This window comes from Pezoporus wallicus, unplaced genomic scaffold, assembly GCF_028554395.1.
Source record: "Pezoporus wallicus isolate ANWC-B61680 ecotype Strahan unplaced genomic scaffold, APGP_CSIRO_Pwel_v1 contig_13962, whole genome shotgun sequence".
Lineage (NCBI taxonomy): Eukaryota > Metazoa > Chordata > Aves > Psittaciformes > Psittacidae > Pezoporus > Pezoporus wallicus.
Genome location: NW_026638274.1, coordinates 1 through 23,664, shown reverse-complemented (window position 1 = coordinate 23,664; position 23,664 = coordinate 1). Strand labels below are relative to the sequence as shown.

Sequence of the window (23,664 nt, the reverse complement as noted above, 5' to 3'; positions counted from 1 at the left end):
AGGCAGGGGCACCTTCCCCTGGAGCAGGGTGCTCCGACCTGGCCCTGAGCACTGCCAGCGATGGAGCATCCAAACCTTCTCCATTCAACCCATCCCAGCGCCCCAGCACCCTCGCAGGGAAGAACTTCCTCATCTCCAACCTGAACTCCCCCTGTTCCACTCTGAACCCATCACCCCCTGTCCCATCGCTCCAGTCCCTGATGCAGGTCCCTCTCCAGCATCCCTGTACCCCCCCCTTCAGGCACTGGAAGCTGCTCTGAGCTCCCCACGCAGCTTCTCTGCTCCAGCCCCAGTGTTCTCAGCCTGGCTCCTATGGGAGCTGCTCCAGCCCCTGCTCACCCTCAGGGCCCTCCTGCTGCGCACGGTGCCTCCTGAGTCCTCCCTACCCATCATTAAGGGCTGCGCAGTGATCAGAGCTGGGGATTAGGTCCCTGAGGCTGGAGCAGGGTCAGCAGCACCCTCACTCCCACACGTGCTGAGCCCATGTGAGACCAGGCCACCCCTTTGGGTGGTGCAGCTGGACAAGACACGGGGCCCTTGTGCAAGCTGCAATACCCAGGCCAGAAAGCTTCCCTGAGCACCCTGCAGGGCTTAGGAAAGCAAACGGACCTCCCCCGCAGTCCCCAATGACATTAAATGCTCTGTATTGAGCCAAAACGCTCCCCGTTGAGCCAGAACGCTTCCCAGTGAGCCAAAACGCTCCCTGTTGGGCCAAAATGCTCCCTACTGAGTTGAAATGCTCTCCATTGAACCAAAACGCTCCCTGTTGGGCCAAAACGCTCCCTATTGAGCTGAAACCCTCTCCATCGAGCCAAAACACTCTCCATTGAGCCAAAACGTTCCCCAATGAGCCAAAACGCTCCCTGTTGGGCCAAAACGCTCCCTATTGAGATGAAACCCTCCCCATTGAGCCAAAACACTCTCCATTGAGCCAAAACATTCCCCAATGAGCTAAAACGCTCCCCATTGAGCTGAAACCCACCCCATTGAGCCAAAACATTCCCCAGTGAGCCAAAACGCTCCCCAGTGAGCCAAAACGTTCTCCAATGAGCCAAAACGCACCCTATTGAGCTGTAAACCCTCCCCATCGAGCCAAAACACTCTCCATTGAGCCAAAACGCTCCCCAATGAGCCAAAATGCTCCCTGTCGGGCCAAAATGCTCCCTATTGAGCCAAAACCCTCCCCATTGAGCCAAAACACTCTCCATTGAGCCGAAACGTTCCCCAATGAGCCAAAACATTCCCCAATGAGCCAAACCGCTCCCCATTGAGTCAGAGCTCTCCGGGTGAGCCCAGGGCTCCCGTCTGCCCCCCGGGGCCGGGTGCCCGCCTGCGGGCTCAGAGGCGAGCCGTTATCAGAGCCCCGGCGCTTCCTTCCGAGCCGCTTGCCCAGCACAAACCTCGCGGGGCCGTTTCCTGCCATTGTTCCACCCCGCCGCGGCTCGGAGCTGGATCCGCCGCTATCGGAGCCCCCCCCCTGCCCCAGCGCCGGGGCACGGCTCGAGCCCCCTCCCTTCCCCTGCCAAAGCAGCCGTCAAGCAGCCATCAATCACTGCTCCGGACTCGGCGCGGGGCCGCTCCTGTGGCCATTGGTATCTATCTGCTGCCGGGGGTTCCGCTTCCAGCCCTTTCCACCCCCCCTCCGCCCCATAAGAACCTCGGGTTCGCCCCAGCACCGTGGGAGCACGAGGGATGCTGATGCCTTAACCCACCCTTGGGACTGCCCGAGCCGCGGGAGGAGCCGGCTCCATCCCAAGGGATGCGTTTCCCCTCCTATCCACAGCGGGACGAGGGCAGGATCGATCCCCTGGGAGCGGAGCGATGATGGAGGGGAGCTGTTGGGGCACCTGCGGCTTCCACATGGACACCATTCCCAGCAGCGAGATCAAACGGGAGCGGGGCGCCGGCGCTGGGAATGGAGTCAAGTGTCACGGGCGCTGAGCTGCCGCAGGATGTGGGACCGCGATGGTCATTTCCTGCTGGGAAGCGGCCAAAAAGCCCACCCCGAGCTCCGCACCCGCGGCTCCACTGCCCCAGAGGCGCCCGAGCAGCGGAGCAGAGAGGAGCCCGGAGCCGCATCCGCATCCAGCAGCATCCGACTGCGCCGGCACCTCTCCCAGGACCTGCCGCAAGGTGAGGAGCAATGGGAACGGGGGGCTCCAGAGCTCAGCTCTGTGGGCTGGGGCTCGGGCGGGTGACGGAGGGTTGATGATGAGTGGGGGATTCCTGCTTCCAAGCTCGGCACGCTCCCAGGGGAGCGGTTGGGTTTGTGAGGCTGGATGGGGTCCGCGGCATCTTCGCTGCACGGATGCAGCTTGAAGCAGTTAAAGGATGCTCGGGTCAATTGCGTTTCCCTTCGGCTTATGGGTTGTTCACCTACTTGGAAGACCCAGTGGATCCCAATAGGAGCATCCACACAGCAGGGCTTGGAGGGGAGCTGCTGTCCGGGGTTGTCAGCTCTGCTTCTGCAGTGATCGATGCTGCGGAGCCTCAGGGCTGTTGGGTGCTGCCACCAGGCTTCATCCCTCTGCTCCATCATCCCCATCACAGCTGAGCTTTCCCTTGCCTTGCAGCTACCAGGATGGCCGAGGTGACCACTGCCCCCACTGAGACCCACACGCTCCTCAACGAGTACAGGGACTACCACAACTGGTCCGAGCTGTTCCACCTCCTCAACTACACCTACAGCTTCTGCGAGTTCAGCCTGGACGAGAACGTCAAGCGGGTGATCCTCTTCATCCTCTACCTCATCATCTTCGTGGTGGGCTTGGTGGAGAACCTCCTCGTCATCTGGGTCAACTGGCAGAGCCGCGGCAACAAGAGCTTGGTCAACCTCTACATCCTCAACATGGCCATCGCTGACCTGGGAGTGCTGCTCTCGCTGCCCATCTGGATGCTGGAGGTGATGCTGGATTACACGTGGCTCTGGGGCAGCTTCCTCTGCCGCTTCACGCACTACTTCTACTTCGCCAACATGTACGCCAGCATCTTCTTCCTCACCTGCCTGAGCGTGGACCGCTACGTGTCCCTGACCAGCTCCTCCCTCTTCTGGCGCAAGCACCAGCACCGCGCGCGCCGCATCGTCTGCGCCTGCACTTGGCTCTTGGCGGCAGCGATCCCGGTGCTGGAGGTCACGCACATGCAGCTGGTCAACACCGGGGAGCCCATCTGCATCTTCATGGCCCCCTTCGAGACCTACGACGAGTGGGCGCTGGCCGTCAGCTTGGCCACCACCGCCGTTGGGTTCCTCATCCCCTTCCCCATCATCACCGTTTTCAACGTCCTCACGGCCAGGTTCATCAAGCGCTCCAAGCCGGAGAGCAGGAAGCACTGCCTGCTCATCTACGCCTACATCCTCGTCTTCCTCGTCAGCTGGCTGCCCTTCCACATCATGCTCACGCTGCTCACCCTCGACGGCAACCACATCGTCCTCCACTGCACCTTCGCCCACTTCCTCTACTTCTTCTACGACATCATCGACTGCTTCACGCTGCTCCATTGCGTCGTCAACCCCATCCTCTACAACTTCCTCAGCAAGAGCTTCCGCAGCAAGCTCGTCTCGGCCGTCGTCAAGTACATCCCAAAGGAGCAGGGCAAGCAGAAGGGCGCAGACAACTCCTCCTCCACCACGCAGCACTCCATCGTCATCGCCAAGGACAACAGCCCCCCCAACTAACGGGGATCGGGCCCCGGGGCCGGTGAGGTTGGGTTGCCCTTGGTGATAAGGAGGTTCTTTGCTCTTCAACGCTTCTTGGCTGGTCACCTCCTGTGCTAAGGAGCAGGGCTGGGTACCAAACACGGACTGGGGGATGCAGAGATCTTGCTGCAGCCCCTGACCGTCATGGAATCAGAGTCATAATCGTGCAATCATGGAATCATAGAGTCAAAATCATGGAATCAGACTCGTAATCATAGAACCATAGCATCAACTGGGTTGGGAAGACCTCCAGATCAAGTCCAACCATTCCCCACACACAAAGCTTGGATGCTGCCCCTTTTGCCGTGACGCCAACCCCAGCAGGACAGAAGGAACCCTCTGGAACCCTTTGGAACACCCAGCAGAGGCCTCGAAGCCTGACTGCACAGAGCTGAAGGCGGCGCGGCGCCGAGGGGCTGAGCTTCAAGCAGGGCAGGAAGGACTCGGGATCAGCAGCTTGCCGAGGGCAAGGCCAGCAGTAAAGCAGTGCTGGGTGAAGCTGGGTTTGCCTGGGCACAGCCACAGAGGATGGGGGAGCCCCACTCCGTGCTCCGCATCCAACCTGGGCAGGTTTAAGGCCACCGCTTGCGTTCCGAAGCATCCCACCAGGCTCCGGTGGCGCCGGCTCCGTGCTGCCCGGGGAACGCAGCGTTGCTGAGAGCCGGAACGCGGGGTTTGGCCGTGGAAGAAACCCGGAGCATCCGGAGAAAGTTCATCATTATCCGGGCTCCGCCGTCACGTGCCGCGGGTCAGGCCCCGGGCAGGGAGGGTGAAGGAGCGGGTCCATAAATCTCCCAAAGGCCTTGAGCTGCTCCAGAAACAGCGCCTTTAAAAGAGCCAAGCGTAAGCAAATCCCGGGACAGGATGTGGGGCTGCAGGGCGGGGAGCAGGATATCCCGGGGTATGCGGGAGAAGCCCGCGGCCAGGGGTTAAGGCGGGCGCTCCGTTATCACCGGGAGCAGCTCTGCCCTTGGCAGCGTAAATCAGTGCCTGCCCCAGGGCTCCGCTTGCTGCTGGGCTGAGGGTGGAAGCCGAATGCACCTCAGAGAGAGGTGCTGCGGCTGGGGGTGAGGCCGGCGCCCTCGGATATGGGATCGTGGAATGGTTTGGGGTGGGAAGGAGCTTCAGGTCATCCCGTTGCCAGCCCCTGCTATGGGCAGGGCTGCCTCACGTTGGACCAGGCTGCTCCGAGCCCCATCCCTTGAACACTGCCAGCGATGGAGCGTTCACCACTTCTCCAGCCAATCCATGCCAGCGCCTCAGCACCCTCACAGGGAAGGGCTTCCTCCTTATCTCCAAGCTGAACTTCCCTGTTTCAGTTTAAACCCATCACCCCTTGTCCTGTCGCTCCAGTCCCTGTTCCCATCCCAGTGTCCAGCTCAGGGAAGCCGCTCGCGCTGTTCCTCTTCCTTCCCTTCCTTACCCCCAGTTTCACAGCCTGGCCCTGGGGACCTGCGCTGTCCCAGCTCCTTCATCCCCATCACCTGGGCACAAGGCAAAGCCCCGACACCGGTGAACGGGAAGCAGCTTCGCACAGACACGACCCCCAGCTCTGATCCTGAGCCTTCCCTTCTGCCAATGCCAATCCCAATGGAAGACAAGTAACCGGGACAATATATTCAAGTCTAAACCTGTAAAATCTGGGGTTTCACCTAATAAACTTCCTTCTTTTGATAAGAAAAACCCTCTCCTCATGTACCTGCAGCTTGGCTCCCAGAGCCCAGGGCCAGGCTGGCCCCAAATAAACCTTCCTAAAGCCCCACAGAGGGAGCTGGGCTTGGAGCCCAGCAAGTCCTTTAGCTGGGTCCCTCCGTATCTCTTTAAAGCCTCCACCACCCCTTAGGGTAATCCTGCCATGGGCTCCTTTAGGGGACCCCTGCACCAGCAGCCCAGGGCTGCTCCAGGAATCATAGAGCCATGGAACGGTTTGGGTTGGAAGGGAGCTTAAATCTCCCCCAGTTCCAACCCCTGCCGTGGGCAGGGACACCTTCCCCTGAAGCAGCTTGCTCCAAGCCCCATCCAACCTGAATGGAGCATCCAAACCTTCTCCATTCAACCCATCCCAGCGCCCCAGCACCCTCACAGGGAAGAGCTTCCTCATCTCCAACCTGAACTCCCCCTGTTCCACTCTGAACCCATCACCCCCTGTCCCATCGCTCCAGTCCCTGATGCAGGTCCCTCTCCAGCATCCTTGTACCCCCTTCAGGCACTGGAAGCTGCTCTCCTCCAGCCCCTGTGTTCCCAGCCTGGCGCGCTCCGGCTCCCGCTGACACCCACCACTGCCTGCAGGGAAAGGGCTCACCAAGGCACCCAAACCCCCAGCGGTTCCCCCATGGCTTTCAGGAGGCTTCAGCTTCCACCCTGCTGAGGAAGCAGCCACGGGAACGGGGGGCTCTGCTCCCCCTGCCACCCTGGGACCCCCACGGGGCTGCCGGGAAGAAGCCGGGCGCCAGAGGTGACCGTTTTCCATTTTATTATGCTAAATAAAGACCACACTTTGTGCTGAGCGATCGAGGGAGTAGAAAAGAACCCGATGCGGAACCGCTGCGGACGTCTACGGGGGGGGGGGGGGGGGGTTTACAAAATATACAAAACTTTACAGCAAATAGATAGGAAACACTTAAATATCGGGAGGTCAGGACCTACGAGTCACTTAACAGAGAGGGGAGACTGCAACTCCGCTCTTATCCTTCGTCTGCGTCAGGAAGAGCCCTGGATCTGTCGGGAAAGGGGGGAATCCAAGGGATTGTGGGGGAGAAACCAGAGGAAAACCCCTCTTGAAGCCTTCTGGAGGTGGGGGGGGGGGATTTGTGCTGGGGTTTCCTGGGTGCTCTCTGCACAGCCAAGCATCGCCCTCTGCGATTCCCTCTTGGAGCCTGAGGATCCCAAAGCACCTCCAGGCGAGGTAGGTAAGTGTCATCCCGCAGGAGCACTGGAGCTCCCAGTCTGGAGCTGGGTCTGGGGACCTGTTGGGGTTTAAACCCAGTCTGCTACTGCTGAACCCAGGACAGGACCCCACTGGGGTCCGCAGCTGGTCCCCACATCCCCTCCGTCGATGGGGCTCACCGACACCTGGGATGCTCCCCATGGGACAGGAAGGAATCCAAGCCACAAGCGCCAGGGCTCCGAGCGCTCTCCCTGGCCCCAGCACCAAACCCAGCCCCTGCTTCCCCGGCCCTGTGTGCAGAGCCCGGCCTTGCTTCGCCCCACAGTGGTTCAGTGTCAAAGCTTCTATTTGGTTTATGTGCACAAAAGGCTTTTGCTTCACAGCTTTGTCAGCTCCGGGAGACGCCTTCACCCATCCCAAAGCTCATCCCAGCCTCCGGGATGCGCTCAGAGGAGCCCAAGGCTTTCAGGACCTGGCTCCCCCCGAGCCTCGTGGTGTGTGTCCCCCCCCCCATCCTTCATAGCAACCATCACATCCGTTCCTGTCTGCACCAGGACAAGGAAAGACCCCTCAAGAGGGGCTTCCATTGGCTCCTACCCCTTCCTAGCGCACCCCATGGCCTCCAAAAGCCTTCAGACCCACCCCGTCTTCACACCACAGAGCTGAAGGTGCCTCCTCAGCCCATGGAGACGTCACAGCCCGCAGCACAGCACCACGAGACCGGCCTTTGGCAACCGAAGCTCTGGGTTTGGCAACAGCTTCAGTGCCTGCCCTCCGGACACAGGCTCCGGGGGCAGGATGAATCCATCCCTAACCCAGCACCCTCCAACTCTCTCTTGAACGCCTCCCATGGGATGCGCCCTGCGTCCCACTACTTGTATTGCTCCAGAGCTGGTTTCACAGGCAGGGATGGGGCTAAAGGGGAGTTTGCTTTCCATGGGGAAGGCTGCAACAGCAGGAAAACAACCCGGGCGAACTGGTCCAGGGCAGGGAAGGATGGGAAGGATGGGATGGATGGGAAGGATGGGATGGATGGGATGGATGGGAAGGATGGGAAGGATGGGATGGATGGGAAGGATGGGATGGATGGGAAGGATGGGATGGATGGGAAGGATGGGAAGGATGGGATGGATGGGATGGATGGGAAGGATGGGATGGATGGGATGGATGGGAAGGATGGAGGCTGCCGCTGCCCAAGGACAAGCATCATCCCTCGCTCACTACGTGCGGGTAGGAGCAGCCTCCACCACGCTCCCCGGAGGTAGGTCGGGACCACAAGTGTCACCACCCTCATTTTACAGATGAGGAAACTGAGGCAAAGAGGTGAAGGGGCTCGGCCAAGGCCACAGCTGGGCTGGGGGGGGGGGACACAATTCCAAGCTCTAACCACGCATCCAGCCCTTGTGCCTTCCAAGGGGAAAAGGGGGGATGAGCTTCCAGGGCCTGCGATCAGCAGCTCTGTTTGGAACAGCGTCTGCAGGAGCACGGGAGCCAGGTTTGCTCTGGCTGGGGCTTGAGAGCCCGGAGTGCTTCCTGTGTGTGAGGTAGAATGAGGGAGCGAAGGGCAGGCAGAGCCTGGCTTCCCTCCACCGGGATCACGCAGGGAAAGAGGCAGCTCCAGCCCTTCCCGGTGGATGGAGCCAGCTCGGGGGTCCTGCTGCGCTTGGAGCTGCTCCGCTGCCCGGAGGCACCGGGACCACGGGGCACGGCCGGGACCCACGGCAGCGGAGAGACAAATCCTCAAGGGTACCTGCCTGCGGGTTAAGGCAACAGCTTCATCACAGCCTCGTCCGACGGGATCCGTGCTGCCGCTGCCCGGAGCTGCCAGCGCCGGGACGCGCGGGGCTGAGGGGGCACCGGCGCCTTCTGCGGGGTGGTGGAAGTCAGAGGGGACCAAGTTCAGGGTGGAGACAAGGAGGAAGCGCTTCCCTCTGGGACACTGGGGATGGGATGCGCAGAGCAGAGGAGCTGCGGCTGCCCCATGGCTGGCAGGGCTCAAGGGCAGGTTGGAGCAAGCTGCTCCAGTGGAAGCGGTCCCTGCCCGCGGCAGGGGATGGAGCTGGAGGAGCTTTGAGGTCCCTTCCAACCCAAAGCATTCCATGGTTCTTTGACGTCGCACCTGGATCCCACAGCCCCAGCCTGCTCCCTCCCCTGCAGCGCTCCCTCTGCTGCTGCTGCCGCCTCCTTCCTTCCACCCAGGGCTTCAGAGGGGGGCAGTCCCCCCTCCAGCTCCTCCTCCAGGGACGGGGTGCTCACCACGGTCACCATCCCGGGGGGCTTCCCACCAGGAACCCCTCCTCTTGGCGCGCGCCCGCTCGCTCCGGACCCCCGTGATGCTGCGACGTGGACGCTGCTCCTCTCCTCTCCTCGCCGCAGCAGCAGAACCCCAGGGATGCCCAGCACGAGTCTATTTCCGCTTCTTTCTTCGCCTCCTCTCGGAGCCCAGCACCATCCTGCTCGGGCTCTGTCCCTCTCTCGCTTGAGGTCAAGGTGTGAAAAGTCTTAGCAGCATCGATTTGTGGACGAGCTCGAGGGGAGGGTGAAGCCTAGCCGAGAGGGCTACGAGGTTTCCGAAGGAAAGCATCTAGAGTCCCAAACCTAGTGAGTAAACGCTAAAAACACAGGACTCGAGGGCCTCTACGGGACCAGAGGTAAGTAACCACGAGGGACTGCTCGGCCCGGGCCCGCGGCTCCCGGGCTGCTCACTCGGACAACGCCAGCACTCGCTACAAAGGCCCAAAACCAAGAGAACAAAAAGAAAGAGCGAAAGAAAAAGGAGGCTCCTGAGCACGGAACAAACTCAGCGCCAGTCTCTCCCAGCCGCTTCGCTGGCCCGGCCCTGCCTCGCGCCATCAGCTCTCGGCGTTTTTCTCGGCCTCTTTGGAATGGATGATGTACATGAAAGTCTGCTCGATGGTGAAGTCCGGGGGGAGGCTGCCCTTGTGCACCCCTATGTGCTTGCTCATGAGGTTGAGCGTGGAGCTGTAGTGCCCGCACACCGTGCAGCGGTACATGAGGGCCCCCGAGTGCGTCCGCAGGTGGCACTTGATGGTGGAGCGCCCGCGGAAGAACTTGTGGCACACTTTGCACTGGTAGGGCTTCTCGCCGGTGTGGATGCGCCGGTGGTAGTTGAACTCGCTGGTGTGGGCAAACCTCTTCCCGCACACCTTGCAGCTGTACTTGCTGTTGCCCGGCTGGCTGCGCAGCACCAGCTCTTCGCTCAGGAACTCCTCCGGCACCTTCCTCTTCGGCAGGCTCTGGTGCTGGAGGCGCTCGCCGAAGCCCGGGCGCAGGTCCGGGCTGCTCCCGCACTTGTGCTGGCTGACGTGGTAGCGATAGGCAGCTTCCAGCTTGAAGCTCTGCCCGCAGAAGTGGCAGCGGAACAGAGCCTCCTCCGCGCCCTGGTGCACGACCAAGTGCTTCTCCAGGAGGTGCCGGTCCACGAAGCTGCTGGCGCAGACGGAGCACGAGAAGACCAAGATGCCCAAGTGGGCCAGGCCGTGCCACAGGAGGCTGCAGAGGCTGAGGTGCCTCTGGTCGCACACGCCGCACGTTTGGCTCCTCAAGTTCACGTGCTCCAGGATGTGGTTGCGGACGGAGTGGAAATCCTTGGCCAAAGGCTTCCCGCACGCAGCGCACGAGAGCTCCGAGCCCGCGGCGGCCCCGAACACGGGGCCCTTCACGGGGAGCGGGTCGCTGGGGTGGACGACGACGTTGTTGTCGAAGACCCCCTCCCGTCGGTGCAGGGTCAGCTGCCACTGCGTGAAGAACTTGGTCTCGCACATGTCGCAGGAGAAGAGGAAGATGCCGATGTGGGACAGGACGTGCGTGACCCTGGAGTTGCGGTCCTTGAAGTGGGTCTCGCAGACCTTGCAGTTGCCCGTGAGGAGGTCGACGTGGTCTCGGGCGTGCTGGCGGATGAGCTGGATGTTGGGCTCCAGGACCTTCTTGCACACCTGGCAGGGCATGGCCTTGCTGTCCCTGCTGTCGCTCTCGAAGGCCAGCTCCTCCTCGCTGTCGTCGCTCAGCTCAATGATCTCCGACGGGGCCAGCTCTTCGCTGGCATCCTCGAAATGCAGCTCGTCCTCGGCCAAGTCCTCCAGCTGCAGCTCATCCATCTGCCCAAAGCCCTGCTCCTTGGAGTGGTCGCTGTTGCTGGGACACGAGTTGCTCCCCGTGGACACGTCCAGGGAAGGATCAGCAGTGAAGAAGCTGTCCTTGCTGTAGTCCCCGTTGCTCTGGATCTTATACTGCTGACAGGAGCTGGCGGTCCTCTGCACCACCATGCTCCCGGGCTGGGGCACCATGCTCGTGGCAAGAGCAAACTGCCCTTGCTCCGGTTCCTGTCCCACCCTGGGAGGCTGCTGCGGGTGCATTAGGGGAAGAGTCTGGCTTCTTTCACTCGCCGTTGTCCTCTCATCCTCTTTGTAGCCGCCGGCCGCTTCCCCGTGCAAGACGTAATTCCTTTCCGGGCCGAAATGCTCCCCACTGCTCCGGATGTCGGCCAAGGAATGGCTCTGCTCCGAGGAGGTGCTGCTCAGGGGCCCCGACCGCCCTGCGCTCACGGACAGCGAGGGCTGCTTCGTGATGGCTGAGCTCTCCAGGTCGGGGAAGGTGGAGTGACAAGCCTTGAGCAGGTCCTCCATGCCCAGCCTCTCTGCCACCTCGTAGATGACGCCCACATTGATGAGGTCCGTGAAGAGCTCGGAGGTGTACACGAAGCTGAGGATCTTCTCGAAGTTGGCCGGGGTGATGAAGTCCACCACGTAGGTCCTGGTGGCATCCAGCCCCGTGTTCAGGAAGAGGTTCTGGAAGTAACCTGCAGCGCAAGCCAGGACGGCTTTATGGGCAGCGAAGGAGCGGGTGCCCACCAGGATGGTAACGTCGCACATGGTCTCGGAGAGCCTGCACTTGTTGAGTTCCTTCAGCAGGTTGTTGGGGTGATTGGTGCTGTGCAGCTTGATCCTCATGCCCATCTTAGCTGCTTAAGAGCCCTTCTCCTGGCTCAGCTTCTTCTTCACGCATTCAGCAGCTGCGTGAGCAGGAGGTGCTCGGCACCCAGAGACTGGCAGGGCAAGGGGCTCTGGAGAAAGGGAGACACAGAATGGGAACTAAAGAACATCACCGCCGTCAGGCCTCGGATCTCCCACCTTCCCCAGGAGCAACGGAAGCAGCAGTGGAGCCGCTTAGAGGGAGATGGACCAAAACCCATCGTGGGACCTCAAAAGCCAGCTCTGGGAGCGAAGGGACAAAGCAAACCGCCACCGGCTGTGCCAGCAACAGCCTCAGGTTCCCACCTGTACCTGGGCATGGACAGAGGACCCCAGCCCCAGGTGGTGCCTGTTCCATGCATTCCCCCCCTGCCCGAGCCAGGGTAACACATCCAGGCTCTGCTCGCTGGCTGGCTTCACCCCCAGCCCCTTCATCCCTTTGCTCCGCATCACTCCCGGACCCCCGCAGCAGGCTTCCAGGTGGGAATGCCCCCCTCCACACCAGCTCCCCTGCGTGGCCCCTCTCTCGGTGCAGCACCCCCCGGCTGCCTGCCCCACGGCACCGGCAATCCCCACCCGAGCTCCTCCTTCCAGCTTTGTCCCCAGCGCACACAGCGGGCCCCAGGCCCTGCATCCCCAACCCCGCACCTTTCCCTCCCTGCGACCCCAGAAGTGGGGCTTTGGGGTCTGGGCTTTATCCTGCGCTCAGGAAGAGGCAAAGAGGAGCCGAGGCCGGGCCGGGCCCCCCCCCCCCCGGAGCACGAGGGATGGAGGCAAAGGAGGACGAGGATGGCCGAGGAAGGCTCCGCAGAGGAAACGCGGCACTTGGGCAGCGTGGGGGCATCCCCGGGTCGGGATGGAGACGGGAACAGGGTGGGGGGGGGAAGCCGGGAGCGGGCAGAGAAGCTCCGCTGCCCGCGGGGGGGTCCGGATAACGCGGCGAGAACGGGAGCGACGCGGAGGGAACCGGGGACCGCGGGAGGGGGGGAACGGGGGACCCCGGGGATGCGGTGCCCCACGAGGATGGGGAGGGGGGGGGCAGCAGAAGGGCCCCGAGGGGGGGGTAACGGGAGGCCCGAGGTGGGGGGGGCGTCGCGGCGGGGGCCGGCGGGGTCCTTACCCGGCCGCTGCCCCGCACCATCCCGGCTCGGCTCACACAAAGGCGCCGACCCGCCCCGGGCCGCCGCCGGAGCCGCTTCCGTCCGCCCTGCGTGCGGCGGGGACACAGCTCCCCTGTGCGGCTCGGAGGACGCTGCGCGGGGCGGGCACCGCTCCGGTTACCGGGGGTCGCGGACGGCTCCCGCCGCCCCATCCCCGTGGGTTCGTTCATCACCATCCCCCCGCCCCCCCCCGCCCCTGCCCCACCACCACCCCCGTGGGTCCCAGCGCGGCGCAGCCAAGACACAGAGACCGCCCCGCACGGGCACGGGTGTTTGTTCGAGGGCTCCGGACACCGGGGGTGCTCGCTCGTACACGGGTGCGTGGCCCGACGGCTCCGTGAGCTGCGGCGCGACCGGTGCCGGTGCCCGCACCGGGACACAGCGCAGGGCCCCGTCCAGGCTCCCCCCCCCCGCCATCCCCGGCTCTGCCCGCGGTCACGCCGGGGAGCACCGTGGGCACCGGCCGCCGCTGTCCCCCCCCCGCGCCGGCCGCCCGGGCTCCGCCGCCCGCTTGCCCATGAGCCCCACGAAGAAGTCGTGCATGTCCCCTGCGGAGAGAGCCGCCGTCAGCGCCGCGGGGCCCGGCTGCGGCGCCGCCACCGGCACCGGCACCGGCCGGGACTTACGCTTCTGCAGAGCCGCGGCCGCGGGGGGACCTGCAAGAGACCGAAGCGGGTGAGAGAGGCCGGGAAGGACCGGAGGGACCGACCCCCGACCTCCCTCCCCTCCGGCGCTCACCGGCGTCCTCCTCCCGCAGCAGCTGCAGCAGGGCGGCATAGACGGGCCCGGTGCTCCCGCGGGCTCTCCGGGGCACCGGATCCGGGTCGGGCATCCCCTGCGGGAAGCGAAGCGGGTGAGCGGGGGGGAAATGGGTTAAAGCGGAGTGCGGGAAACCGGGGCTCCCCCTGGCGCTTTTTCCCCCCGACGGCGCTACCTGTGCGGGGCCCGGCGGGGCGGCGGCGGGGGGGCGGCGGGCGAGGGCAAGCGGCAGCGCCAGGACGAGCAGCGCCGTCAGCACCGGGCGGGTCCTCATCGTCCGGGGGGGCCCTGGGGGGGGCGGTCAGCGGCGGAGCGGAGGGGCCCGGGGTCCCCCCCGAGCCAGAGCCCCCTCTGCGGGGCGGCCCGGGGCGAGTCCGGGACCGGGATAAGCGCTGGGAAACGGGGGGGGGAATCGCGCCCTCGGGAGGGGCTGCCCCGGGGGGGCCTCTCAGGGGTGTGGAGCACGTTATGGGGGTGCATCACGGAGGGACACGGGGGTTCCCGTGCCCGTGGTGCCCCCTTCGTGCACTCCCACAGCAGCCGGACCGTGCAAACACCAGCTCAGGCTCAGTCCTGCACATCCACCTGGAGGAGTGCACACACGCGTGTCCCCTGGCACACATTGGCACACACATTGGCACACACTGGCACACACATTGGGATACACTGACACACACTGGCACACACATTGGCACACATTGGCACACATTGGCACACACATTGGCACACACATTGGCACACACTGGCACACACATTGGGATACACTGACACACATTGGCACACATTGGCACACACACTGGGATACACTGGCACACACTGGTACACACATTGGCACACATTGGCACACACATTGGGATACACTGACACACATTGGCACACACACTGGCACACACACTGGCACACACACTGGGATACACTGGCACACACACTGGGATACACTGGCACACACTGGTACACACATTGGCACACATTGGCACACACATTGGGATACACTGACACACATTGGCACACACACTGGCACACACACTGGCACACACACTGACACACATTGGCACACACACTGGGATACACTGGCACACACTGGTACACACATTGGCACACATTGGCACACACATTGGGATACACTGACACACATTGGCACACACATTGGCACACACATTGGCACACACATTGGCACACACATTGGGATACACTGACACACATTGGCACACACACTGGCACACACACTGGCACACTGGCACACACATTGGCACACATTGGCACACACATTGGCACACACATTAGCACACACATTGGCACACACACTGGCACACACTGACACACATTGGCACACACGTTGGCACACACATTGGCACACACACTGGTATACACTGACACACATTGGCACACACACTGGCACACACACTGGTATACACTGACACACATTGGCACACACGTTGGCACACACATTAGCACACACACTGGCACACACACTGGTATACACTGATACACATTGGCACACACGTTGGCACACACACTGGCACACGCATCCTTGCCAACCCAGCCCTCCCCAAGCCTAATTCAAGCAGCATCTTCACCCCCTATCTCCTCCCCGGTGCCTTCACCACCACCCTCCTCCTCCCAGCGGGGTGAGGATGGGGCGCTGCAGCCCCCCAGGACCCCCGGGTGCCGCAGGGCACAGACCTGCTGAGCCCTCGGGTGCGGAGCCGGGGGCTGAGCAAGCCTCGGTGCTTGCTGCTGCCGGGAGGTGAAGAACCGGGGTGCGGGCTGCGGTGCGGGGCTAAATAGGGGGCTCTGCCCATGGCACGTCACGGGTGGGCGAGAGGAGAGCTGCCAATGGGGGCCGGGAGGGGGGTGGCACCCCCCAGCCTGCAGCTCCTCGCCCACACGGTGTCACCGGCAGCACCCGGTACCGGAGCGGAGTCACGCTGTGACACGGCAGGGGCCAGCACCGGGCCCACGCAGCCCCCGGCCCCTCCTTGTGCCGCAGGCACGGGGGGGAACGCGCTCACCGAGCACCGTGTGGCTGCCGGCACGTGTGGGGATGCTCATGGAGGGGACGCACACGGCGGGGACGCGGTGCCCGGGGCTTCGCAGCCACACACAGAGCCCCCAGACCCCTCGGTCCCCCGCTTGGGGTCGATTCAGCCTCCTGGGAGCCCCAGCTTGGTTGGGCATCCTGACCCCCACCCTCCACATCCCGGTCCTATATCGTGAGCCCTCCATCCCTGCCCTGCCTTCATCATCCCTATTGCCTTCATCAGCCCCTGCCCTGCCTTCATCAGCCCTATTGCCTTCATCAGCCCCTGCCCTGCCTTCATCAGCCCTATTGCCTTCATCAGCCCCTGCCCTGCCCTCATCAGCCCTATTGCCTTCATCAGCCCCTGCCCTGCCTTCATCATCCCTATTGCCTTCATCAGCCCCTGCCCTGCCTTCATCAGCCCTATTGCCTTCATCAGCCCCCTGCCCTGCCTTCATCAGCCCTATTGCCTTCATCAGCCCCCTGCCCTGCCTTCATCAGCCCTATTGCCTTCATCAGCCCCTGCCCTGCCTTCATCAGCCCTATTGCAGAGAGCTGGGGGGAAGCGGAGGGAAGGGGAACCCAGGCCAGCAAAGTGAAGCTGCCACCATCAGCCCCAGCAACAGGCAGCCCCGGTGGCCCGGCAGCGGTGGCTCACGAGGCAGCGCAGCCCGGGGCAGGGCAGCATCTGCAGTGCTGGGGACGTTAATTAAACGGGAGCCTGGCCAGAGCCGGCCTAATTAATGAATAACACCTCCCCGAGCGGTGCCAAGCGCCGTGCAGCCGCCAGCAGCTGCCGTGCCCCCGGGGTCCTTTATGGCTTTCACCCCTCTCCGTGCACAAGCAGGAGGGGCCCTGCGCCGGGACGTGATGCAGGGAAGAGGAGGGGGAAGCCCTCAGAGCCAGGGCACATCCCTGCCGTCAAGTCGTCCCCCCCCCACACCGCACCCCACACACAAGCACATGCCCCTCCGCGTGCTGCCCGAGTGCCCTGGCACGCGTTGTCACACATGTGTGGTCCCCCCCATCCCCATCCCCATCCCCATGCACGACGCAGCACAGCGATGCTCCAGGGCCCACCGGGGAGCTGGTGCTGATGCTGATGTGATGGGGACGTGGCAGCTCCCAAAGGTAACGCGGGTGACGTGTGGGGACGGGGAACAAAACCCTCCCTGAGAGCACGATGAGAGCAGGAGAGAAAAGGCAGCGAGCGGAGGGGGGTGGCTGCGGTGTGGGGACCCCGCTCCGGGTGGGCTGCAGGACACGGGGTGCAGCAGCGGCTCCCAAAGGCAGCAGTGGGGAGCCCCCTGCATGGAGTCAAGGGGGGCTCCCGCAGCAGGGCTGGGGATGCTGAGCATGGGGATGGAGATGGGGACGGGGAGGCGAGGACCTCACGTGCCAACCACCCGCGGCCACCCCGAAATTGCCTCTGCGGCAGAGCGAGCTGCTTCCACTTAATGGGAAAAGTGGCTGCAATTTGGGGCCTTTCCAATCACCGCCGAGCCGGGAGCCGGCCGCAATCAGGCAGCGGGGGGGGGCTCCATCCTCTGCTCTGAACAACACCCCCCCATCTACACCTACACCACCGTGGGTGTCCCTGCTGCGCCTGTAACGGGGGGGGACGGACACTGCGACACCGACACCACAGCATCCCTTTAATGGGGGTGCAGCATCTCCTGGGTGCAGGAGGACACACAGGGGATGGGGGGGGTCCTGGCAGGGGGTGAGCGGGGGGTCCCCATCAGTGGACCAGCACCTCCATCCTGTGGCTGCCCCGCTTCTTGCAGACGGGGCCGTTGGTGCCTGCCTTGGCCGACTCCACCACGGTGATGGCCACGTCGCCCTTCTGGGAGCGGGTGGAGAACCTGGGGGGGGCAGGTCATAAAGGGATGGGGGGATCATGAAGGGATGGGGGGATCATAAAGGGATGGGGGGATCATAAAGAGATGGGGGATCATAAAGGGATAGGGGATCATAAAGGGATGGGGAGATCATAAAGGAATGGGGGATCATAAAGGGATGGGGGGATCATAAAGAGATGGGGGGATCATAAAGAGATGGGGGATCATAAAGGGATGGGGGGATCATAAAGGGATGGGGGGATCATAAAGAGATGGGGGATCATAAAGGAATGGGGGATCATAAAGGGATGGGGGGATCATAAAGAGATGGGGGATCATAAAGGAATGGGGGATCATAAAGGGATGGGGGGATCATGAAGGGATGGGGGGATCATGAAGGGATGGGGGGATCATAAAGAGATGGGGGATCATAAAGGGATAGGGGATCATAAAGGGATGGGGAGATCATAAAGGAACGGGGGTATCATAAAGGGATGGGGGGATTATAAAGAAATGGAGGGGAATAATAAAGGAATAGGGGGGGGCATAAAGGGATGGGGAAGATGCTGGGGGGGGGAACGGGATGAAGGGGGGACACTCCCAGCCCCACCCCAACCCCTGCCCAATCAGCTGCCTTCATTACACCCACCGCTCACGGGCTGCAGCCATTCAGGACCGTCCTGCTGATGCCCCAGCGTGGCCACCGCCCTGCCACACCCCCTTTAGCCCCGCCCCTTAATTCCCCCCCCCCCTTTATCCCCTCCCTGGCCATACTGGTCCGTGATGTGCAGGACCAGGGCCTGGGCACTGGTGTCCATGAGGGTCTGGTGCAGGCGGGTGACGAGCTCGATGAGGTGGTCACTGACAAGCAAGAAGTCGCCTTTGGCTGCCCCTGTGCAGGTCTGGGGAGGAGGAAAGGGGGGGTTCAGTTGTGCCAGGGACCCCCCCATGGGATGCCCCATTCCCTGGGTACCTCTTTGAGGTGCAGCACCAAGAAGCCGTCGGAGAAGCGGGTGACGGAGACGCTGCGGATGTCCCCCAGGCTCAGCACGGTCTTGGGCTGGGCGGCCTTGGGCTCAGCCAGGATGAGGTGCTCGGTGGTGAGCAGCAGCAGGCGCGGCACCGCCTGTGGGTACCGGGGTGGTGGTGGTGGTGATGGAAGGGGGGGGGGGGTCAGCGTGGCCCCGTGCGTCCTCCTGGTGCCATAGGGCTGGGGCCTCACCTTGCCGTTGGCTCTGTTCACCTTCCTCACGGTGTCGGCCATCACCAGCTTGTCCTTGGCCACGGCGTGGAGCTTCTGGTACTTGGGGTTCTGTGTCAGGTCCAGGTATTTGCCGTGGAAGGGCTGCTGCAGGCTGGGGGGGGACGGGTACAGGCAGTGAGCACGGTGCTGCCCCATCACCCCCTCCCTACCAGCCCCCCCCCCCACATCCCAGCACCTTTTGGGGTACAGCATCTTCTTGTCCTTGAAGAGCTCGCTGGCGCAGAGCTTGGTCTGCAGCAGGGCCTTGCGCTGCGGAGGCAGCTCCTCCCGGTACTTCTTGCACTGCCGAGGCAGGGGGTGAAGGACGATGGCAACGACACGAGGGCCCAAAGGGAGCCCCCCTCCGTGTCCCCGTCTCCCACCTTCCAGCGGTAGAAGATGCTCCTCAGCTCCTGGTTGGCAGCGGCCAGGAACTTGTATGGCGCCGGGGGCCAGGTCCGGTCCATCACTGCCAGCGGGGGCAGGTTCCTGCTGAGCTCCATCAGGAACTTCTGGACCTGGGGGGGGGGGGGGGACGAACGGGGTTGGGAGGGTCCCTGGTGCAGCCCCATGGTAGGAGCAGGGGGGTTCCATGCCCCCAGGGCCCCACTCACCAGCTGCCGATAGATGAAGTTGGCCAAGCGGGTGCTGGCCTCAGCACGGAAATACCTCCTGTACGCCCTGCGGACCTGCAGAGCCACCCGTCAGTGATGGGGACATGGGGCATCACCACGGCAACCCCTACGGGATGCGGGTATCCCTCCCCTCCGTCCCCAGTGGAGAGAACAAGGGGGTGCAGACAGACAGGCAGGCAGGCAGGCAGGCAGGAGGGATGCAGCGGGCGCGTTACCTGGTACCCCCTCCAGTAAGCGGCGATGGTGGCGGCGGCTGCGTGGCGATGCTGCTGCCGCTTCAGCTCCCGCAGGAGCCGGCGAGACTGTGGGGGGAGAGCCCGGGGGGCCCGGGGAGCGGGGGGCACCAACACAGATAGGGAGCAAGAGAGAAGGAGGGAGAAGGATGGAAGACAGGGAGAGGAGATGAGTCCGGTCCCACCACGGGCTGCATGGTGGTTCCCAGCCCGCTGCCTGCACTGGGAGACCTGGTGGCCCTGGGGTGCTCATCCCTCACCTTCCAGCCCCGCACGTAAGCCTGGATCACCAGCGCCGACCTCTTCATCTGCTTGTACTTGTTCTTTTGCTGCCGTGGGAGAGGTGGGGTGAGCCCAAGGGGGGTCAAGGACCAGTGTCCCCCCCCCTCCCTTGCTCCATCCTCACCGCATGGCCCCGGAACCAGGCGGAGAGGATGATCTGGCTCTTGCGCATCAGTTGGTACCGGGTCCGGCAGCGCCAGCCCCGGATCATCTTCTGGATGAGGGTGGCGAGCTGGACCACGCGCTCCTGGCGCCGCCGCTCCAGGTCAAAGAGCTGGGGACGACCAGGGCACTGAGCAGGGCCCCCCAGCGTGGCAATGGGACCCACGGGGCTGGCACCCACCCGTGCCCCCAGACTCACGGTGCGTGGGGAGCGGATGAAGATCTTGGTGTGGCCAAACGCCAGCTCCTCGGGGGGGAACGCCAGCTCCTGCAGCAGAGCCTCAGCCCCTGCCCTGCAGCGGAGGGACACGAAGGCTGCTCAGCATCAGGGATATGGGGTCACCGTCCGCTGCCTCATCCATCCCCATTACCTGTCAGTACCGGCCCAGCGGGGCCAGGTCCGGGAGCCGAGCATCTTGTAGCGCTCCAGGAAGGAGCCGTAGAGCTGCCGGAAGGCGTAGCCCGCGCGCCGCACCAGCACGTTCTCCATCAGCCCCAGGTACCGGACCTGCGCCAGCACCAGCTCCGGCGTGAAGAGCATGGCTGCTTTGGTCTCGTTGGGTTTGATGCACCTGAGGAGGGCAGTGATGGGAGGAGGCTGTTCCTGAGGGTGCCGGAGCCTTGGTTCTCTCCCCATGGGGCTGGTACCTGATGTAGTTGGGGTTCTTGGAGTAGAGATTCTTCATGAGCATCGCCACCGAGGCCTTGAACTGGGAGCCTGCGGTGGGGGGCAGCTTAAGGGAGGCTTTCTGGGGGTCCCCCTCGGGGAAGAGGGAGCGCAGCAGCGGGTGCCGGGCAGCCCACATGGCCTGCGAGAGGTCGCGGAAGAGGAGGTCGTTGTTCTTCTCTATGAAGCCCGTCACGTTGTAGGTGACCTACAGGAGGGAGCGGGCTCAGCGCTCAGCAGTGACGGATCCGTGTCTCTGCGCCCCTTCCCAGCTCACCCCACGGACCTTGCCGGCGTAGTGATGGATGCGGAAGCACTGCGGCGGCAGGCTGGTGTCCATGACGCGCCGGGCGTTCTGGGTCTCCTTGCTCTCGTAGTGCTTGTGGGTGGCGAAGAGGAGGTTCAGCTTGGTGAGGAAGGTGTCCTCGTTGACCACGCCGGGCCGCAGGCACTCCTCATCCAGCATGGCCAGGATCCCGCTCTTGCTCTGCACCAGGATGGATGGTGTCACCCAAAACAATGTGATGGGGGGGAGCCAGCACCCTGACCCAGGACCCCAGCACTGGGTGCCGCTCACGTTCTCAATCAGGTTGCAGATGATGCTGTTGTCAAAGAACTCCACCGGGGTCCACTGGATACCCTGGGAGCAGACAGCGACGCGCATGGACCCCCGGAGCCTGCCCCACGGACACCCCCCAGCTGATGTGGGGCAGGAACCGGATGTCCGGCCACGGGGACAGGGATCCCGAATCCCTCCCTGCCTTCCTGCTATTGAATGTGCTCCCGGCAGGGAGCGGGGCGAGGGAGCGACGTGCTCCGGAGACGGCTCCGGCACTTCCCCATCGCTGGGGGGCCGAGGCTCTATGGGGCCATCCTCTGGCACCCATAGACAGAGGGGCCGCATCCTGCCCGGCCAGCGCCCGCTGGGGGTACCTCTCGGACGTATTCCTCCTGCTCCTCCTTCAGGGTCAGCAGGATGAAGATCTGCTGCAGCTTCTCATTGCAGTAGTTGATGATGAACTGCTCAAAGCCATTATCCTATGGAAGAGGGGTCCTGCTCGGTCATGCCCATACCCACGGCGCTGCAGAATGGGGCCGGGGGGACCCTGCCCTCACCTGGAAGATCTCAAAGCCGTAGATATCCAGGACGCCCATCACCTTCCTCTGCTTGCCTGGCTTCACCTGGGGACACAGCGGGGTGCTGAGGGGGTCCAGGGCCCCATCCGGGATGGGGGAGCCGGTGCCTGTCCCCCCGGGCACTCACCTGGATGCTGGTGTTGATGCGGGTCACCAGCCAGTCGAAGAGGCGGCTGTAGATGTTCTTGGCCAGCGCATCCCGGCCGTAGTACCCCTATGGAGAGGGCGAAGCGGGGGTTCCTGTGGCCGCTCCTGGGGTCGCTGGGTGCTGCAATGGGGGGCACTCACCTGGGGCACGCTGAGCGTGGTGAGCACCGTCTCATCCCGCGCCTTCACCGTGCGGGAGCACAGCGCCTGCTCCAGCGTGCCGGGGTCCAGCCCGATGAGCTCGCCGATCTCCTGCAGCTCTGTGTGTGTGCGGGATGCAGCGGTGACAGGGCTGCGGAGCAGGGGGACGAGAGGGGGTCCCCGCAGCGGTCCCATCGGCACCCCTACCCTGCGGCTCAGCGATGCTGCACGCCTCCATCCCGCTGGCCTGGTAGCTGCCGCTCAGCTCCACGTTACCCAGCTTGAGGACCACGGCCGTCACCTGCAGCAGCTCCGTCACCTCGGTGGGCGAGAAGCCGATGACGCTCATGGCATCCTGGGGACAGACACGGGCAGCTCAGCAGGATGGGGTGGATGTTTTGGGGGGGGGGGGTCCCAGCTTCCTGGTCCCAGTGGTACCTGCACGGCGCGGAAGTTGGCTGCATCATCCACACCGGGCAGGCTGCAGCTCTCCCCCCTCAGGTAGGGGTAGTGCTGGCAGTCCTGGCGGAGCCTCAGCTGCTCTGGAGCGGGGACAAGGAGGCGGCTCAGCCACAGCCTGCCATGGAATCCCCCTTGGACCCTGTGCTACGGGGCTGGGACCTACGGAGCAGCTGCGCCGAGCCCCCGGCCAGGAGCTGGTAGAAGATGTGGAAGTTCCTCTCGCCCTTGACGTGCCGCACGATGCGGGATTTCTCCAGCAGGTCTGTGGGCAGGGGCAGTGCTCATGGGCTGTGCGATGCGTGGGGACCCCCCCCCCCCAAGGATGGGCGGTCGCTACTCACAGTTACTGATGACCCCTCCCAGGGGTTCCCCCTTGAAGTCGAACTCCACATCCATGTATTTGCCCTGAGGGATGGGGCTGGGGTCAGGGTAAGGGGATCCCCTCCCCACATCCACATCCCCATCCCCTGCTGTGCCTCCAGCCCCACCAGGACACAGCTCCAGCATCCCGGGCACTCACAAAGCGGGACGAGTTGTCGTTACGGATGGTCTTGGCGTTCCCAAAGGCTGCAGGGTGGGGACACCTGGGGTTACAGCGTGGTCCAGGGGGGCTGGGATGGATGCAGGGTGTGGGATGCAGGATGCTTACCCTCCAGCACGGGGTTGGACTGCAGGAGCTGCTCCTTCACCTTGTCCACCTCCTCCCCTTTGCTGCACACCGCTGCCACGTAGGACATCACCAGCTTGCTGGCCTCTGCGAGTGAGGGGCCGTGGGTAGCGGGGCCGTGCCCACCCATCCCGCAGCACCCCTATGAGCACCCAGCGGCACCCCTGCCCCTACCCGTCTTGCCAGCCCCGCTCTCCCCAGTGATGAGGATGCACTGGTCCCTGTCGCGGTCCCGCAGCGAGCGATAGGCATCATCGGCAATGGCATAGCTGCGGGTGAGGAGGGTTAGAAGGGGACACCAAAAGCCCCCCGTTGTATGGCTGTGAGCCCGCTCCCTCGGACCCCAAAGCCTCGGGCAGGGTCTATGGAGACCGAGGGGCTCCCCCGCGCTCACATGTGGGGCTTCACAGCGAAGAAGTTGCAGTTGTGGTACTCCTGCACCTTCTCGGGGGTGTAGATGGGCAGGGGCTGGTAGGGGTTCACCGAGATCACCACGTTCCCGATGTACGTCTGCAGGGAAGCAGGATGCTGCG

The 23,664-nt window shown here is 63.6% G+C and overlaps 4 protein-coding genes across 4 annotated transcripts; 1 reads left to right on the top strand and 3 right to left on the bottom strand.

The window, feature by feature from the left end:
- Positions 1–1,856: 1,856 nt before the first annotated feature.
- GPR182 (G protein-coupled receptor 182) lies at positions 1,857–3,685 on the top strand. Its single transcript, XM_057410253.1, has 2 exons — positions 1,857–2,133; positions 2,574–3,685. Exons 1-2 carry the CDS (start codon positions 1,953–1,955, stop codon positions 3,674–3,676), a joined length of 1,284 nt encoding a protein of 427 aa, XP_057266236.1. The 5' UTR covers positions 1,857–1,952; the 3' UTR covers positions 3,677–3,685.
- A 5,728-nt stretch (positions 3,686–9,413) lies between these two features.
- Positions 9,414–12,783, bottom strand: ZBTB39 (zinc finger and BTB domain containing 39). Its single transcript, XM_057410252.1, has 2 exons — positions 12,696–12,783; positions 9,414–11,667 (listed from the first exon to the last, which is right to left on the bottom strand). The coding sequence occupies exon 2, from the start codon at positions 11,558–11,560 to the stop codon at positions 9,437–9,439; it is 2,124 nt and encodes a 707-aa protein (XP_057266235.1). The 5' UTR covers positions 11,561–11,667; positions 12,696–12,783; the 3' UTR covers positions 9,414–9,436.
- Positions 12,784–13,170: 387 nt separating this feature from the next.
- On the bottom strand, positions 13,171–13,774 carry TAC3 (tachykinin precursor 3). Its single transcript, XM_057410250.1, has 3 exons — positions 13,670–13,774; positions 13,474–13,570; positions 13,171–13,391 (listed from the first exon to the last, which is right to left on the bottom strand). Exons 1-3 carry the CDS (start codon positions 13,766–13,768, stop codon positions 13,171–13,173), a joined length of 417 nt encoding a protein of 138 aa, XP_057266233.1. The 5' UTR covers positions 13,769–13,774.
- Positions 13,775–17,156: 3,382 nt separating this feature from the next.
- Positions 17,157–23,647, bottom strand: MYO1A (myosin IA; the record flags this gene model as incomplete). The annotated part of the gene is made up of 27 exons (XM_057410256.1): positions 17,157–17,379; positions 18,130–18,257; positions 18,329–18,481; positions 18,578–18,710; positions 18,795–18,901; positions 18,982–19,116; positions 19,213–19,287; positions 19,449–19,535; positions 19,727–19,795; positions 19,873–20,022; positions 20,110–20,203; positions 20,282–20,482; positions 20,559–20,785; positions 20,864–21,064; positions 21,155–21,217; positions 21,511–21,615; positions 21,694–21,759; positions 21,842–21,928; positions 22,003–22,121; positions 22,210–22,357; positions 22,441–22,544; positions 22,628–22,726; positions 22,806–22,869; positions 22,985–23,031; positions 23,114–23,218; positions 23,306–23,400; positions 23,526–23,647. Coding segments are annotated over 27 exons (3,108 nt in total), but the record flags the coding sequence as incomplete, so codon positions are not given.
- Between the last annotated feature and the right edge of the window lie 17 nt (positions 23,648–23,664).

What these genes read in the sequence shown, in the direction of transcription:
- GPR182 (XM_057410253.1), top strand. Translation starts at nt 1,953, where the DNA reads ATGTGGGACCGCGATGGTCATTTCCTGCTGGGAAGCGGCCAAAAAGCC. An exon ending in CTCCCAGGACCTGCCGCAAG is followed by an intron (nt 2,134 to 2,573) that starts GTGAGGAGCAAT and finishes CTTGCCTTGCAG; the next exon opens with CTACCAGGATGGCCGAGGTG.
- ZBTB39 (XM_057410252.1), bottom strand. Translation starts at nt 11,560, where the DNA reads ATGGGCATGAGGATCAAGCTGCACAGCACCAATCACCCCAACAACCTG.
- TAC3 (XM_057410250.1), bottom strand. Translation starts at nt 13,768, where the DNA reads ATGAGGACCCGCCCGGTGCTGACGGCGCTGCTCGTCCTGGCGCTGCCG. An exon ending in CCCCGCCGGGCCCCGCACAG is followed by an intron (nt 13,571 to 13,669) that starts GTAGCGCCGTCG and finishes CGCTTCCCGCAG; the next exon opens with GGGATGCCCGACCCGGATCC. An exon ending in GCTGCGGGAGGAGGACGCCG is followed by an intron (nt 13,392 to 13,473) that starts GTGAGCGCCGGA and finishes GGTCTCTTGCAG; the next exon opens with GTCCCCCCGCGGCCGCGGCT.